Here is a 15883-nt window from a genome sequence, read left to right on the forward strand (position 1 = left end):
GGCACCATAGCGGCGCCACTCCAGGGGGCACCCTGCCGACCCACCGAGTGTTGCTAGGGTAAAAGTCTTCCGACGAACGTGCACGCGGCGCGCACACACCTAACTGGAATGGATATGAGCAACACATCTCGAAGAACAACAGTTACAAAGGTGAGTAACCGTCTTTTTCCAAGGGTGGTTGCATCCCTTGTTCTTTCCTATTCAGACAGGGTCTCAGTGACACCCACTCTTTTCCCTGACCTCCTTAGGACCAGCAGGCCCTGGATTCTTGTGTAGCCCCTCCACTTAGGGGCTGGGAGTACAAACTAGTAACAGTTACTCCAGCCTCTAGGATATTACATTTTTATAACCGGGAATCCAGGACCAGCAAATAAAGATTAACAACACTTTCTTTTAATTTTTCCCTGTCCTTTTTAGGAGTAAAGGGAAGGGAACAGGCAAGAATTCCAAATAAGGGAGTAATTAACCAGTCCATCAGCAATAAACACCCACAAACTAAGTTGTTCTGAGAGAGCGACCCAAAGTCTCTGCATGATATGAAGGGATGGTGTCTCTTGCTGGGAAGCCAGCAACTCTCCCTTTCGGCTGAAGTGAGTCCTTGGCATCCACAAGTCCTCACTGTCCCCTGCAGAGGAGGCCAAGCCAGCACTGCTAGTAGTCATTCCTCTGTGACGCCGTACCTCAGAAGTTACATCCTCTCCAGCTGCTGTAACCCAACTACTGGCATCCAGTGCTCTCTCACTGGTCTGAGTGCTCTCCAGCTGCTGTAACCAACTACTGGCATCCAGTGCTCTCTCACTGGTCTGCTCTCTCACATTGTCCCTGGCTCCTTTGCCAATTCTGGGCCATGCAGATATAGATGGTGCACAGATGTCATACATTTTTTATGGGATGATAAGCCCATATTTCTCTATACTCTCAAATTGCTTCAGTAAAACTCACCACAGAAGTTTTAGCTGAAGTGCAGACATTGGTGTGGAATTATAGAATCCTAAAAATGTAAGGCTGGAAGGTACCTCTAGAGGTCTTCTAGTCCAGCTTCCTGCAATGAGCAGGACCAGGTAAACCTAGATCATCCCTGACAGATATTTCTCCAACCTGTTCTTAAAAAAACCTCCAATAATGGAGATTCCACAACCTCCCCTGAAAGCATATTCCAGAGCTTAACTATCCTTATAGTTGAAAAAAATTTTCTTGTATCTAACCTGAATCTCCCTTGCTACATATTGCTTCTTTTCCTACCTTCAGTGAACTTTGAGAATAGTTGATCATCATCTTCTTTATATCATCTGTCCCCACTCAGTCTTTTTTTCTCAAGACTAAACATGTCCAGAATTTGTAACTGATTTTTGAAAAATATTCCATTATTTTTGTTCCTCTCCTTTGGATTCTCCATTTGACCACATCATTCTTAAACCAGACAGTACTCCAGCTGAGACCTCACCAGTGCCGAGTAGAATGGGACAATTTATCTCCCATGTCTTATATGTGATACTCCTGTTAATACCCCCCAGAATATTAGCCTTTTTTGCTACCAGATCACATTGTTAGCCCGTTTTCAGTTTGTGATTCACTATAACCCCGAGATCTTTTTCAACAGCACTACCACATAATCAGTTATTCCCAGTTATTTTCTAGTTATGCATTTGATGTTTCATTGCTAAATATAGTATTTTGCACTTGTCTTTACTGAATTTTTTCTTGTTGAATTCAGACCAATTCTCCAGGTTGTCAGGGTTATTTGAATTCTAATCCTGTCCACCAAAGTGTTTGCAACCCCTCCCACCTTGGTGTCATCCACAGGTTTTATAAACATATTTTCCACTCCTTTGTCCAAGTCATTAAAGCAAATATTGAATCGTATAAGACCCAGGACAGTGAACTTATTGATAACTACTCTTTGACTATCATCTTTCAACCAGTTATGCACAAACTTTAAAGTAATTTAATCCAGACCACTTTTCCCTAATTTGCTTATGTTATGTGACACTGTCTCAAAAGCCTGACTAAGCTAGATCTGATCCGTGCATCCATCTGATTTACCCTGGGCTATTCTAGATTTGGCTCTGAGAATCTCTACTCTTTCATTCCAGGATCTTCTCTCCCCACTCTCACTCCCTTGAGGGCTTTATTGGTGGTAGCTGGGAGTTGCTCTGGAATGGGTTTACTGCTGGTCTGGCTAACAGCACATTGAGAAAATATTTCTACAGCTTTAGATCCTATCAGGGCCATTGAACAGTGGTTCCCAAACTTTCTGCCAGCATCACCCCATTTTAATGAAGTCTTCCCTGACAGGACCTGAGACAGCATAGCAAATGCCATTTTAAAGAGCAAAATATCTTCCTCCTCACAGTGTGTGTGACCTTGCATGTATTCTACTTGTGAGCTCACACCGCAGGGAGGATGTCCTCTGCCCAGTGTGACCTTGTATGTATGGTGCATGCGAGGTCATGCTGTGCAGAGAATGCCAGTTCATAATACAAAATGGTATCCTCTGTGTTGTAACCTCATGTGCATTGTACATATGAGGTCATGTTGCAGAGCAAAATGGTGTCCTCCACACAGAAGGGATCACCGCGACCCCATCTGCTGATAGTGTGACCCCATTTTGAGTCACGACCCACAGTTTGGGAACCACTGCCATAGAAGCATGCTCAGTATTTGGTCCACCAAACCTCCTTACTGACCTAACACTTTGAATTCAGTTTCACATTTATAAAGCTATAAATATTTTTTTTAAATAAAAATGCAAAATACTACTTTGACAAGTGCCTGGAACTGATAATCTACAACTGTTTGAAGGCACAATTTAGGTTACTTATTTCTACCATCAAATGATTATTTAAATATTCAGTAAAACTGTCATTGGTTCAGACTGCAGAATAGAAAGCTAGGAGATTCTGCCTTCTAGTGGACAGTTTTAAAATTAACTTCACGTTCTTGTGGATATATTTGTTTATATTTTACTAAGAATATTTTATTTATTAGCAACACTTATTATTTTATAATCTTAGCAGTTTGACTGTGGAGGTTTTTTTGTTTGTTTTTTTTAATACCAGGAAAATACAACATACTTGCTAATCCAAAATAAAAGAATCTGGTTGCAATTGGCTGAGGCATAAGCTTTAAGTAAAGTGTGCAGCATTTATCCTTTAATTCTGATGGTGGTCTCATATATGCCAACAGTATTTACAAATGGTTTTTAAAAAACCTTGTCTACTACACCTATTAAATGTAAACTTGAAAATGAATAAATGTCAGTGATCTCTTCAGAATAAGAAGTTTCACAAAGAAGAACTCAGTTCAGTTTGTGCATCAGGTAAAGTGGTCAAATCTGTATAAAAGTGAAGTAACAGTATTGTGAGATGAATTCTCAAGGAAATGATTCCATGGTAAAAATCTGCTTCGAGTCAGCGAGGTATATGTTGACTTCAGTATAATCAGTCATAGACAGAATATCAAACATATAATGGCTTTGTTTAAAGTCACTGAGGTTGGTGTGGAAAAACAATCAGAAATATTTTACACCTTTTTGCTATTTTTAACTTTTTTTTACCTATTTTACTATGCTGACTACTCAGAGTCACATGGCAAAAGCAGAACTCTTAATCTTCTCTCCCCTGTAATTCCTCCCTCCTTCATTCTCATTCACTAGTGAACAACAACACCATCCCCCATCACTTAGGTCCATAACTTGGGTATCATCTTTGTCTCAGCCCTCTGTATAGATCCTCACATCATTCAGGCTGAGGCTGAGCCTAATCAATTCTTTCTGCATAACCTCTAAGATCTGACCTTTTTATCCACCCGTACAGCTAAAACTCTAGTCCAGGCTCTCCTCATCTGGTATCTTGATTACTACAAAATCCTTTTCCCTCACCTTGACAAATGAAAGTTTGCCCTGCCTGTATCTATTCAAAATGCTGCTGCAAAGATCATTTTCCTAGCTCAGTGCTTTGACCATGTCACCTCTTCCTTTGTTTCCTTGAGAACATGACCTATGAAGAAAGGCTGAAAGAATTGGGTTTATTTAGTTTGGAAAAGAGAAGACTGAGAGGGGACATGATAGCAGTTTTCAGGGATCTAAAAGGGTGTCATCAGGAGAGGAGGCCGAGAAAACTAATGTTCACCTTAGCCTCAATTGATAGAACAAGAAGCAATAGGCCTAAAACGGTAGAAGGTTGCCCAGCAAGGAGATTTTAGGCTTGCGACATTAGGAAAAAGTTCCTAAACTCTCAGGCGTGGTACTGGACACTGGAATAAATTGCCTAGGGAGGTTGTTTAGAATCTCCATCTCTGGCAGATATTTAAGAAAGCTAGGGTTAGAAAGATGTCTATCAGGGATGGTCTAGACAGTATTTGCCGTCCTGCCCCATGAGGGCAGGAGACCTGCGACTCGATGCCTCTCGAGGACCCTCCCATTCCAGTCCTAGAGTCTAGCAGTCTGAGTTTCTCTTTACTGGCTCCTCCTCGCCCTCCATTCAACCAAACATAAGCTATTTTCTTCAATTTCAAGGCTCTTCATGGCCTATCCCACCTGCCTTCACCTCTCATTTAGCATGCAGATTCAATCCCCACCACCCAACCACTTTCTTCAGCTGAGATGCCAAAGCCCTTCCATCACCCCTTTGCACCAGCAGGATCTATACTGGCGGCTGCCTCCATACTCACCCCATAAAGCAGCTGTAGCCCTATAGCCAATAGGCCAACGGCCCTTCTTTACCCCGTCATCTGCAGCGTTTCTCAGAAAAGTGCGCCCCGCCGCCAGACCATGTCTACCAGGGGTATAAATTGCAGAGTTACATACAACTGCCCGCTGTAGATCCTGCTGGTGCCCAAATTAAACCAGCCACCTAGTTTTACTGGATGGTACAGACTATACAGTATACACTAAATTATTTTCAGTTTCACACCAGCAAAGTCTACATGAGGCAGGTTAGAAGCCAGTTACAGATATGGAGCTCGTTCTGCCCAGTTCACATTTGCCTAGACTGGTTCTGTTGGCATGCCCCTTCTTCCAGAAATCTGCCTGTTCCGTCTTAGCGCAGCCCTGCACTGCGTGACCTACAGCGATGCCTATAGCTATCCACACTACACCTCTGGGTGGGGACGGCGCAAGACAACAAAATAAGGACCCTGGAATTAGGCATCCTGCCATAGATATCATCTTGGGGAAAGAAACACTTAATGCCGAGGGAGCATTAAAAATGGCGCCATTTAATTTTTTGGAGCTGTGAGAAAAAGAATGCATTTCAGTATCTGCCGCGTAGCATTGGTTCGTAAGGCCCTCTTACTCGCAGATGCCTACAGGAATATGAGTGGGCGCTTAACATGCAAAGAATTTGCGGGGGAGGTCGCCGCAATAGCCTCAGCTGGTTTGTTTAAGCTATTGCGCCTGCTAACCCAGAGTTGGTGAGTTCAGTCCTTGAGGGCGGCCCACTTTAGGGATCTGGAGCAAATCAGTACTGCCGTTTCTGCTAGTGAAGGCCAGGAGCGCTGGCACTCAGATGACCTTTCAAGGTCGTAACACCCTCCAGTTCTTAGCGAGAATTAGTTATCTCCAGATTATTATTATTATTTGTTAGCTATGGCTTAAATCTCTTCCAACACATAATTTAACAGAAGGAAGACTGTCATGGCCAATTACAAATTTGGTGTTAATTAAAATTAAATATATTGGGGAGGCCCAAAAGTCGTGTTCTTAAACCATGAAGGTTATATAATGAAATTAAAACCAAATAGGAGGTTCCCCCATTCTCTCAGCCTTTCATGAATAATTTAAATTGATTAACATAAAATAAGGTTCAGCCATGGGGCTTTTGATATTTTTAGTTGGGTGTTTTAATAGCTGTGTTTTTTAAAATTCCATAGTAATTTGGGTCTGTATATTTATGACCACTCTTGTTTGCATTTGGTGCCCAGCCATATGACTGAATGCAAAGCAATTGCTGTTTGTGCTCAAATTGCAAGTTTTTCCATGGGCAAAATTGTGGGTTCAGATATCAAGATTTGGGGCTTGAGTCCTCATTGCATCACTCCCCTTTATAGCAGCATAACTCCATCCATTTAGTTTCTGTAGAGTTACACCAACTTGAAACTGCAGTAACGCAGTTGTGACTCAAACCCTTGGCTTTTGAAAATTCAGCCAATTAAGGGTAAACTCTCATGCCACAGAGGTCCATGAGCAATTGCTAATTAACTAATTCTCCCTATTAGCTCTCTGCATTAAGCAGACAAAAAATGTCTCATTGTGCACCTTTGTTCATAATCCTGCTCTAGGATAGAAGTCGGTAATCCTATAGCATAGAAAAAATCACCTGATACATTTCCAAATCTCCATATTCTAAACTCAACACCTGAGTAAAGTTTGAGACCAGTAAAATACTCTTTTGGAATCTTAAATGCTTTATTGAAGTTTGAAGAGAATACTAATGTTGTTAGGTCACCAGTGAGTTTTTTGGTTAACTACATGTGTGCTTTGGACTTGCCTTGCTATGTAGTTTACAGTTTGGCATATAAAAGCTGAATTACCTGTGTATTTTTGTTGATACAATATGTTTATTTATTACTAATGTGTGAAGATTCATAATTGCTGTTGCACGGATTTTCAACTGGATAAAATTTACTGGTAAAATATTAGGTTTTATCTATGGGTGCTTTGTTTTATGGTGACATCACACACAAGCTAGATTTTGGAGACTATTTCACAAACGATCAACTTCAAATCATTTCTGCAGGGCTCCAACACTATACAATGTAGGGGCATCACTTTTTGCTCTGTGTTTGTACAGTGCCTAGCACAACGGGGTCCTGGTCCACGACCAGGTCTCCTAGGCACCACCTGTCGTAGCTTCCTATTCAGATTTGAACCTTAGCGTTCATAAACTGAGAAGCTAGCATGAACCCTCTAAGCTTAATTACCAGCTTAGATCTGATATTGCTGCCACCAGCCAGGAATTTCCAGGGCCTGACTCCCTCGGGTCTCCCCAAAACGTTCCCTGGGGGACCCCCAAGACTCAGATGCCCTGAGTCTTACAACAAAGGGATACCTCCTCCCCTTGTCTCCTCTTACCCCCTCCCAGCTTCCCCAGGAAGATACAGCTTCAAGTCCTGAACACAAGCACCAGAGAGATTAAGTATCTCTCTCTTCCCCTCCTTCTTCCCTGAGGCTGTTCAGATCCACCCTCCGTAGATCTAACACAAAGAGAATTTCCTTTCCTTCATTCCTTAGCCTACCCAGAGAAAACTCAAACAGCTCTTTAAAAAGAAAAGCTTTAATATAAAAAAGAAGAAAAACACATAAACATAGTCTCTGTATCAAGTTGACAATACAGGGTCAATTGCTTAAAAGAAAAATGATAAACAACCTTATTCAAAAAGAAATACAATTTAAACATTCGCAACTACACACATGTAAATACAAAACCAAAAAACCATAAGCCTATTGTTTTTCTACCTTTGTACTCACAACTTGGAAACTGAAGATTAGAAGCTTGAAGATAGAAAGATCCTTCTCATAGCCGAGAGACAGACAAAAGACACACACCCAAAAACTTCCCTCCCTGAGCTTTGAAAAATCCGGTTTTCCGATTGGTCCTCTGGTCAGGTGTGTTGTTCCCTTTGTTAACCCTTTACAGGTAAAAGAAACATTAACCCTTAGCTATCTGTTTATGACACCACCACAGTACAAATAATAAATACAAATAATTTATGCCTTTTATGTTAAAGGACTAATACAATATTGTACATTCACGTTACAAACACAGTTTTTGAAATATAAATAATCCTTAGTATCTAAATAGTGTTTGTATGGTCCTAGCACCATACAGACATAACTTTACTAATCCTCACAATGCAGTTGTTAAGTAGATGGCTAAGAACCATTTATCCCCATTTTTACAGGTGGGGAAACTGAAAGACAAGGAGAAATGACTTGGCCAAATCTGCACAGTATGTCAGGGGGAGAATTAGGATTAGAACTCACTCTCTTGAGTCCCAGCCCTGCGCTCATTTCTCCAGACAGTGCTGCTTTCAGTCAATGAATATTTCTAAATTCTGGAGTTAAAATATTAAATTATCTCAAAGCAAATAAAAAGGTTATTGGCTCAGCATAGTGATTAATCACGTTTATTGTTTATCACTGAGGCTTAAGAGGATTCTTTATCAATTAGCTAAATATAAATTATAAAAATTATGTTTATCTTTGAATAGAGTATAGTTTAAACATGCCTGTTTAAACAGCTTCTACTTTATACAGTATTTAATTCACAAGTTAAAATTATTTTTAAAAGCTGCTCATAAGAAGCCCTTTAAATGTTTTTCTTAAAACATTATCATATGGCAGATGTGTAGGAGTCTGTTGTTTAACTATCAGCTTTATATATTCTCTGTCTTTAGCTTGTATGCTACTATTTGACACTGTCACATCTTTGTTCAGGCTTTTCATTTAAATCGGTGTTTCAAAGGAAAACTCTGGAATTTTCCTTCAAAAGGAGGGGAAAAACACTTTCACCTTGTAGAAAGGACATGTTGCTATTAAAAAAAAAAAAAAAAAACGTTTTGGCACAGGGCCCAGCAGTACTATCTGTGCAATCTAGCAGCTTGGCAGCTTTACTTGTTGCCATATTCCCCTTGAGAATTAAAGGAAAGCTATTCTCCGCCTTTTCAAGGCTGCCAAAGGATGAAACACTTTGATCCTTCAGAATAACAGTAGAGTAGTTTTCCTCCCAGGTACTAAATGTGACAAAGGGCATTTAATTTATTCATCTTTCATATAAACACTGAAATTTTTCAGTGAAAATCCAAACATTTAGTTCAGGTCTTTTATTAATACCAAATAAACCTAATTCTCACAATTAGACTTCCACATGACAGAGACACTCGAGAAAGAAGTTCACCTCCACAGCACTGAAAATAGAATCGAAAGTTTTGTTTAACAAATGACAAAAGAAAATATTTATTTCTAATAAGTTGTATTCTTTAATATACAATTAATATGAAACTGAATGTTTTAAATATACAAGGTTTGATTGTAAAAGTGCAAATATTTCAGATCAATATGCTGATTTTAAAATTTACCATTTCATTTTTAGTACTATTTTATTTCAGGACTGATCTCATATACAGAGTACCTCTTTTTGCTGACAATCCTCACAAGTAAGTATTTTGCGTTATATATTATAATGCAAGAATATTTAATTGCTACTAGCTGCCCAGTAACTTTTCTAATTTTTATGACTTCTAGATTTCCACATCCCAACATAAAAAAAAATTTATATTAAGACCAATGGTTACTGCACAGTAGGGAATTAATGTAAATGGATACTATGTCAAATGACTGCACTCTGAATCCATTGTGTTATCAGTGATTATTAGTAGCACTTTAAAGATGTTGATAAGCCCCACAACAAGGGTCAGGAATTGAATAGGTAACCATTCAAGAGAATTTGGTGGAGGGGAGGGAAGGAGGTATTTTTAACAGTTATTTGTTAGTCAAGTTTGGCAATGAGACGTTTACATCTTAACAAACAGGACTCGCTCAGTGTTATAGGATAGTGTCACCATTAATCGTGTGTGAAAAGGAGTATCTGTCATGCACAACACCTCCAAAAATGAGCCTGGGAATTTAAAACCATAATTTTGCTAGACACTAAAAATCAAGGTCTTTATAACACTGGATTGATGGTTTATTACAACAATCTGTAATCCACTAATCCCCCTCATTTTGTCCTATGACTGCAGGGATGTTAACAAGCCACGTCATCTTGAATGGTCCTTTAAAATATGTATTAACTACATATGTTAAGCAATCTTTTCCACCTTGTATTTAGCTGGGACACTCTTAGTACTGTCCCCAGACCTGAAGATGGTATCTTGAAAGCTCGTCTCTTTCACCAACAGAAGTTGGTCCAGTAAAAGATATTACTTCATCCACCGTCTCTCTAATATTCACATACTAAGGTGTATAAAGGACACTAGATAGACAGCAGTAGTTCACAACATTATTGTTTTGGAACCCATCATGTTCCTTCATACCATGCCCTCAGACAATTGCTGACATCACTCCATTTTTTAATCCATTTTCTTCTAACTCCCTCCCTCCTCTCTGTTCCATTTCTCTTCCTCGTTTTTTTCCTCTCTCTCATATATATATTTTGCTGACTCTCCATTTCCAGCCGCCACTTACCAAAGTTGTGGAAACTATTCATTGTGTTACACAAGGCTGGGTTGAAAAGAACAGGGAAAAGATGTGTGGGCTGGCAGGTAGTTCTTTGAGCCTGCAGTCCTGGACATGAAAAATACTATTGCAGCCACCTTCATGAGGGGCTACAGTGGGAACAGGGAGTGAGTGCAGGTGGCTTTCAAGAGAGCCATTTGCTGTTTTAACTGCAAATATAATGGCATTCTTTGCTGGGTCTGTTGGGGTGACCTCGGGTCTTTTAGCTTTCCTCACAGACACTGATCCTGGCATGTGCGCCATACATGCCACCCCTCTGTACCACTCTGGTGGTCTGTCCCTCAAGCTGGGAAATATTAAAAGTCAGGGAGAGCTTTCGAAGACAAAATGGATATAATGGGCATTATGAAGTGAGGCCTTTGGCTAACTGTGATACATTCCAATTATATAACCATATAGGCCCAGTTTTGTTAGCCAGTATACTCTTTCTCAAACCATTAGACTCACAAAAGCAGGAGAAAACCAAAATTCTTAGCTCTCTTGATATCAGTGGATGATGGACATACATCCTCATGGACCTCTCTGCAGCATTCAGCACTCTCAACCATGAGATACTGCTGTCTTACCTAAGAGAGGTGATTGCACTAAAATGATTTTGCTTAAAGGATGCATCCAGAGAACCATGATGGAAAATGACATCTTTCCCGCCAGCCCCCTCACTTTGTAGAGGGTCTCAAGCACTGATTCTCTCTCCAGTTCTATTTACCATCTACATACAGCCACTAGGTGAACTGGAAAGATAACATGGACTTGAGTCCCAGCAGTATGCAGATGACACACAGAGCTACCTATCTTTCACCACATGTAACCATACCAGTACAACCAAGATGGCCCTGAGCTTGATCAGGTCATGGATGAAACTGAATTCAAGCAAGACAGAGGTTATGATGGTGGGCAGAGGAAAGCACCTCCTGGCTGGACTATAGCAATACAATATACATGGCATGAAGCAATCATCCTTCAGGAAACTCTAGCTATTACAGATCACAACATTGTGCATGGGTGTCAGCATAAACTAATCCATCATACAAATATGCTGCCCCCCTCCTCGAGTAGTGACCCTCCAGTGCCACAACTAATGACCCAATAATTTTGAATGTGAACAATACTAAATGCACAATAGTTATTCAAAAGCGTTTCCAAACAGATGGTAATTGCCTAGAAGGATTCTGGCTGAGTAATGTCCTACATAAAGCAGGGGGGAGAAGTAAGGTCACCTCTTACATATGAAAACAGTCATTTTCAAGATAGGCTACCTTGATCACTACTGGTATTTAAGAGAAGGAAAATATTCTTCCATGCAAATAGAAATACCAGCCAGGGGTTTACTGAATCCAGAAGTGGCAGAAAGGATCTAGCTCCACAGGAAAAATGTGAAACTAATTTATTTGTTGCAAAACAAATCAGGCAGTGGATAGTCATAAGTACATTAAAAAAAGAGAACCCAATAGCAGCATCAATATTCTTATATAGTATGTTTTGATTAAAATCAGATGACAGAAGATTCAGTTTCTTTACTTGCAGTTAGGCTGAGAATTAAAACCAATGTCGATGCATTAGATCGAATAAGAAGGAAATGAAGCAGCTTCAAAGCAAGCACTTCTTCACATTTTCAGACAATCAAATGACATTATTTCCAGAGTATATCATATAGGAATGGATTGAACTTCAAAAACAAAGGAACGTATTTATACAGGATGAATCCAATGTTAATTTTGCTTCAGAAGTTATACAAAAGGTTATCATGTACGTCATTCTGAAAGCAAATGTCAGCAAGGGTTAGTGCTTCCATCTGTATCTAATATCTATCCCATATCAATCAGTTCTTGATATTTCATAATTATGTAGCCTATGTGTCTATGACTCTTTAATTATTACTAGATGCAATCAGATTATTCGAAGAAGCTCTATGAGGCTTTATTTACCTTTTTAATGAGATTTTCCCAACCCCACACAGTTATTCTCTGGATCTGCTATCCTCTTGTACTACCCCTCTATTGGCTAAGATATTCCCAGTTTCTGTGCACCTGGACAGATATGAAATCCAGTAGCTGGGTAACAAGGGCCTGTGTTGAAAATATTTCTTCATGATAAATGGAGGCCTTATTTTACCTATTCCAGTACTTGCTTCCCACTCAGACATGCCTCATGTCACCACAATTATCTTTTGTTCACTGCCAAGGCTTAGTTAATGGTATACTCCTGGTTAGTCTCTGCTATGGGTTGTGAACAGCTAAAAGCCAGCATTTCTTTCCTGGTGAGTGACTCCAGGAGCTGAGCATGCCATCTCTATCAAAAACTTTATTCCAGTTAGCCCATTATAAAAGTTAGAGATAATTAATGCTGTTTTGCTGTGCAGGACCAAATGGAACCTACACTTGTGGCTCATATGCAGGTCTGATGTTCAGATTTTACAATTTTGCCTGACAGTGTATTTAAATACAAATATATTTGAGATCTTCTTTGAACCATATTTACATTATAAAATGCATACCGTTGGCATTACATCATATCAGATAAGTGTGTCTTCTTGGGTACTGTATGAGCAGTTCTAGCCTGTATATTTTATGTCAGGTTACTTTCTTATCTGTTAATTACAACACAGATTACATGAATCATTTTACAATAAATCATTACACTTTTATTCTCTAACTTTTTTATGGGACATGCTCTTATTAGGATTGAACCAGAGAACTCTCTGGTGAAAGGTTTCAAATGAAACATTTCCATAGAAAGGAAATCAGTTTCCGTAGAGTTCGGATTAACACACTAATGATATTTCTCAAATATTAGTACATCACAAGGTTGGTCAATTGGAAATGCTAATTGGCTGGTGAAGGGGTAAATAATGTCTAGTATATAAAGACAACATGTTGTATAATATTTTTGCCAGATTCACTGGAGAGTAAAAAGAGGCATTTTCTTAATGCTTTCACTCTGCAAAAATGTAAGCTTTGTGCACGTTAGAAAAATCAAGGTCCACGCTTTTGTCAGCCAAGGCTGAAAAAATGTAACTCCAAACTAAAAACCTCTCTGAAGGGGCTTCACATTCCCCAGGGAGATTGAACATTGTATTCCTGGAGACCTCTGTGACCCTGGTAAACGATAGGAGATGTCCCATAGCTTTCTCCTAATTGATGGTTTGCCTGCGTAGAGCTACAAACTCCCAGATATCAGTGGGGTCACTTGCTGCTGGAATGGACTTCAAACGTGTTTCAGTGTCAAATTACTCCTGGGCAGGCTAGTTAAGAGGACAACCCACTAGTAAGTCAGGTAGTCTCAAATGGAAAAAAGAAGTAGTTCAGAGAGTTTTGCATTTTCTTAGTGCTTACTAGACTTGATGAAATTGTCCTGATAGATAAGGGGCAGCAATTTGGTGAAAGAAATGCAGTGCACGTTTTTGCAAACTATTTGCATCATTTCATTAAAAAATAAGTATTTGGAGAATAAAATACACAATGGGGTGAAAGGGGAAGAATTGGAGCTCAAATTTATAGAGAGATTCTGTTCAGAAAAAAAAAAATACTTGGGCTGTCTCAGGACCCTGTGGCTAGTTCCCATGCCTCCTAGCTGAAGGAACTGGGTTTGATTTACAAACTGGATTTGATTTACAAACCCAATCTCTTGCTTCTCAGGGCAGTAGAGACTGAAGATAATTGTGTACAGCATGCTTAGTTTCTGAGAGGAAGAAGTACCTGAGACCTACAGTGATTCTTCTGACCAATTTGGGAATATTGATTGGTTTTGGAGATTTTTTCCAGCTCTTCTTAGCATGAAAGTAGGTACAGGACATAGAGCTAGAACTTAAGATGGTCAGTGGCAATGGAGAAAATGGGGAAACAGGCAGAGGATCATAGGAAGAGAATCTAGGGCATTAAGATGGACTGAATTTTCAGAATAAGTGAGAACAGATCAAGATATTCTGCTATTTATAGGTACTATTAGCATTTCATTACCCATATCTCTATCTTTTGAAATGGATGTAAAACAGTGTTTTCTAACATTCACATAATAGTTGCGTAGGATAATATGGTTTGGGAATTCAGAGCATCTGTTCAACTATGGAAAACTGCAGGTGATAATTCTGCTGCATTAATTATTTTTAAGCAAATGTATATGTATTTTTAACACTTCATTGCAGAACCACAAACTGGATTTCATATTGCTTTTAAAATGTTGGATGCAGATGGCAATGAACAAGTTGAAAAAAAGGAATTCTTTAAGGTATGTAAATACATATTCATTTTTGAAGTCTACATATTTGCTATAAATTATATCCACCAAATGAACAGTACATGAAAAATCTTCAAGTGTAGTCTTTTGCATCTAATCTGTGATCACATCTTACAATACAGAGAGCTATATTTGCTAATACACTTTATTTATATGAAAAGAATATATAAAAAAGCATCACCACAGAGTTTAAAAGTAGTTATGTCATGTTTGAAGTTAACTTTTATAAGCCCTACCTTTCATCCATATCTGCAGATCTCTGTATAGTAGTAGTAGTTGCCCCAAGTTTGACCTACCTTAATGTATCAGCTGGAGAAAGTCTCCAATTTCTAAATATTGACTTTAAAAAAGTCACTCTCTGATTTGTTTTAAATTGGATTGTGCTGTTCCACAATAGTAAACAAAGATGGTTCCCAACCTAATATATAATGTAGGTGGAGGAAAGAAAGTCTATATTTTTATTTGAAACACAAATGGGGGAAAGTGTTCCACAAACAGAAAAAGAAAACTGTGAAAGACACTTATTTTAAAAGCTTTTACGAGAGTATCATTAATTTTGTAGATTATAAAAAACTATAGTAAATTTTCAATTGGGTCCTTACAGGAAAATATATCTTAAATATTCAAGTCAAAAATAGGAAACCTGGACACTTTTTATGCACTCTCATTATGATCTCCTATTACATGACTGTAGATAAGATTTTAAAAGAAGCAGAAATGACTGCTGTCCTCTTTTATGAATTAGTCTCCAACATTACCCTAACGGTGAACAGTACTGTGATCAAAGTCAGAAATACAGTAAAATTCGGTTAACCTGAACCTTAATAATTGGCAAGCCCGCTTGATTGGGAAAATTGCCAAGGATTCAGTGGAATGTATTTGAATGACTTTAAACATTGGGATAATGGCACACCAATTGCTAGTATAAATTTCTCACTGTGCTGCCCTTTGTTCATTTCATGCTGTTTCCCAGCTCAATTATGATTGTTAAAAGAGTGTCATGCCTTAATATTGTTTTAGAAAATATTTTAATGCTTTGGAGTACCTTTTTTAAAGCAATTCCTGAAACTAAACAATGTTTCCCAGTGCAGTGTGTTCCCATGAACCTCTAATAATTGAGACAATTGCTTAATTTTGGTACATTTGTTTCTCTCTGTTTGTGCCAATTAGGAGGATGCTGCTGAACTATTCAGATATAAATTGCACAAACAAATCATAGAATCATAGGACTGGAAGGGAACTCAAGAGGCCATCTAGTCCAGTACCCTGCACTCGTGACAGGACTAAGTATTATCTAGACCATTTCTGACAGGTGTTTGTCTAATCTGCTCCAGTGGCCAAGTTCCATTCAGTACCATTTGCAAGGTATAGGCCCAATCCTGCAAGGTGCTTGAGTGTTCTCAATTCTCTGCA

The 15883-nt window shown here is 39.0% G+C and overlaps 1 protein-coding gene across 3 annotated transcripts in view; it reads left to right on the forward strand.

The window, feature by feature from the left end:
- MICU2 (mitochondrial calcium uptake 2) overlaps positions 1 to 15883 on the forward strand; it is a 270378-nt gene that overhangs the window by 210058 nt on the left and 44437 nt on the right. For all 3 annotated transcript variants that reach the window (XM_075061669.1, XM_075061670.1, XM_075061671.1), the window contains exons 5-6: positions 9109 to 9156; positions 14379 to 14461. In XM_075061669.1, the coding sequence (XP_074917770.1) occupies positions 9109 to 9156; positions 14379 to 14461 (131 nt within the window). The remainder of the gene's footprint in view (positions 1 to 9108; positions 9157 to 14378; positions 14462 to 15883) is intronic.

The sequence above is a fragment of the Chelonoidis abingdonii genome, chromosome 1, assembly GCF_003597395.2.
Source record: "Chelonoidis abingdonii isolate Lonesome George chromosome 1, CheloAbing_2.0, whole genome shotgun sequence".
In the NCBI taxonomy this organism is placed as follows: domain Eukaryota; kingdom Metazoa; phylum Chordata; order Testudines; family Testudinidae; genus Chelonoidis; species Chelonoidis abingdonii.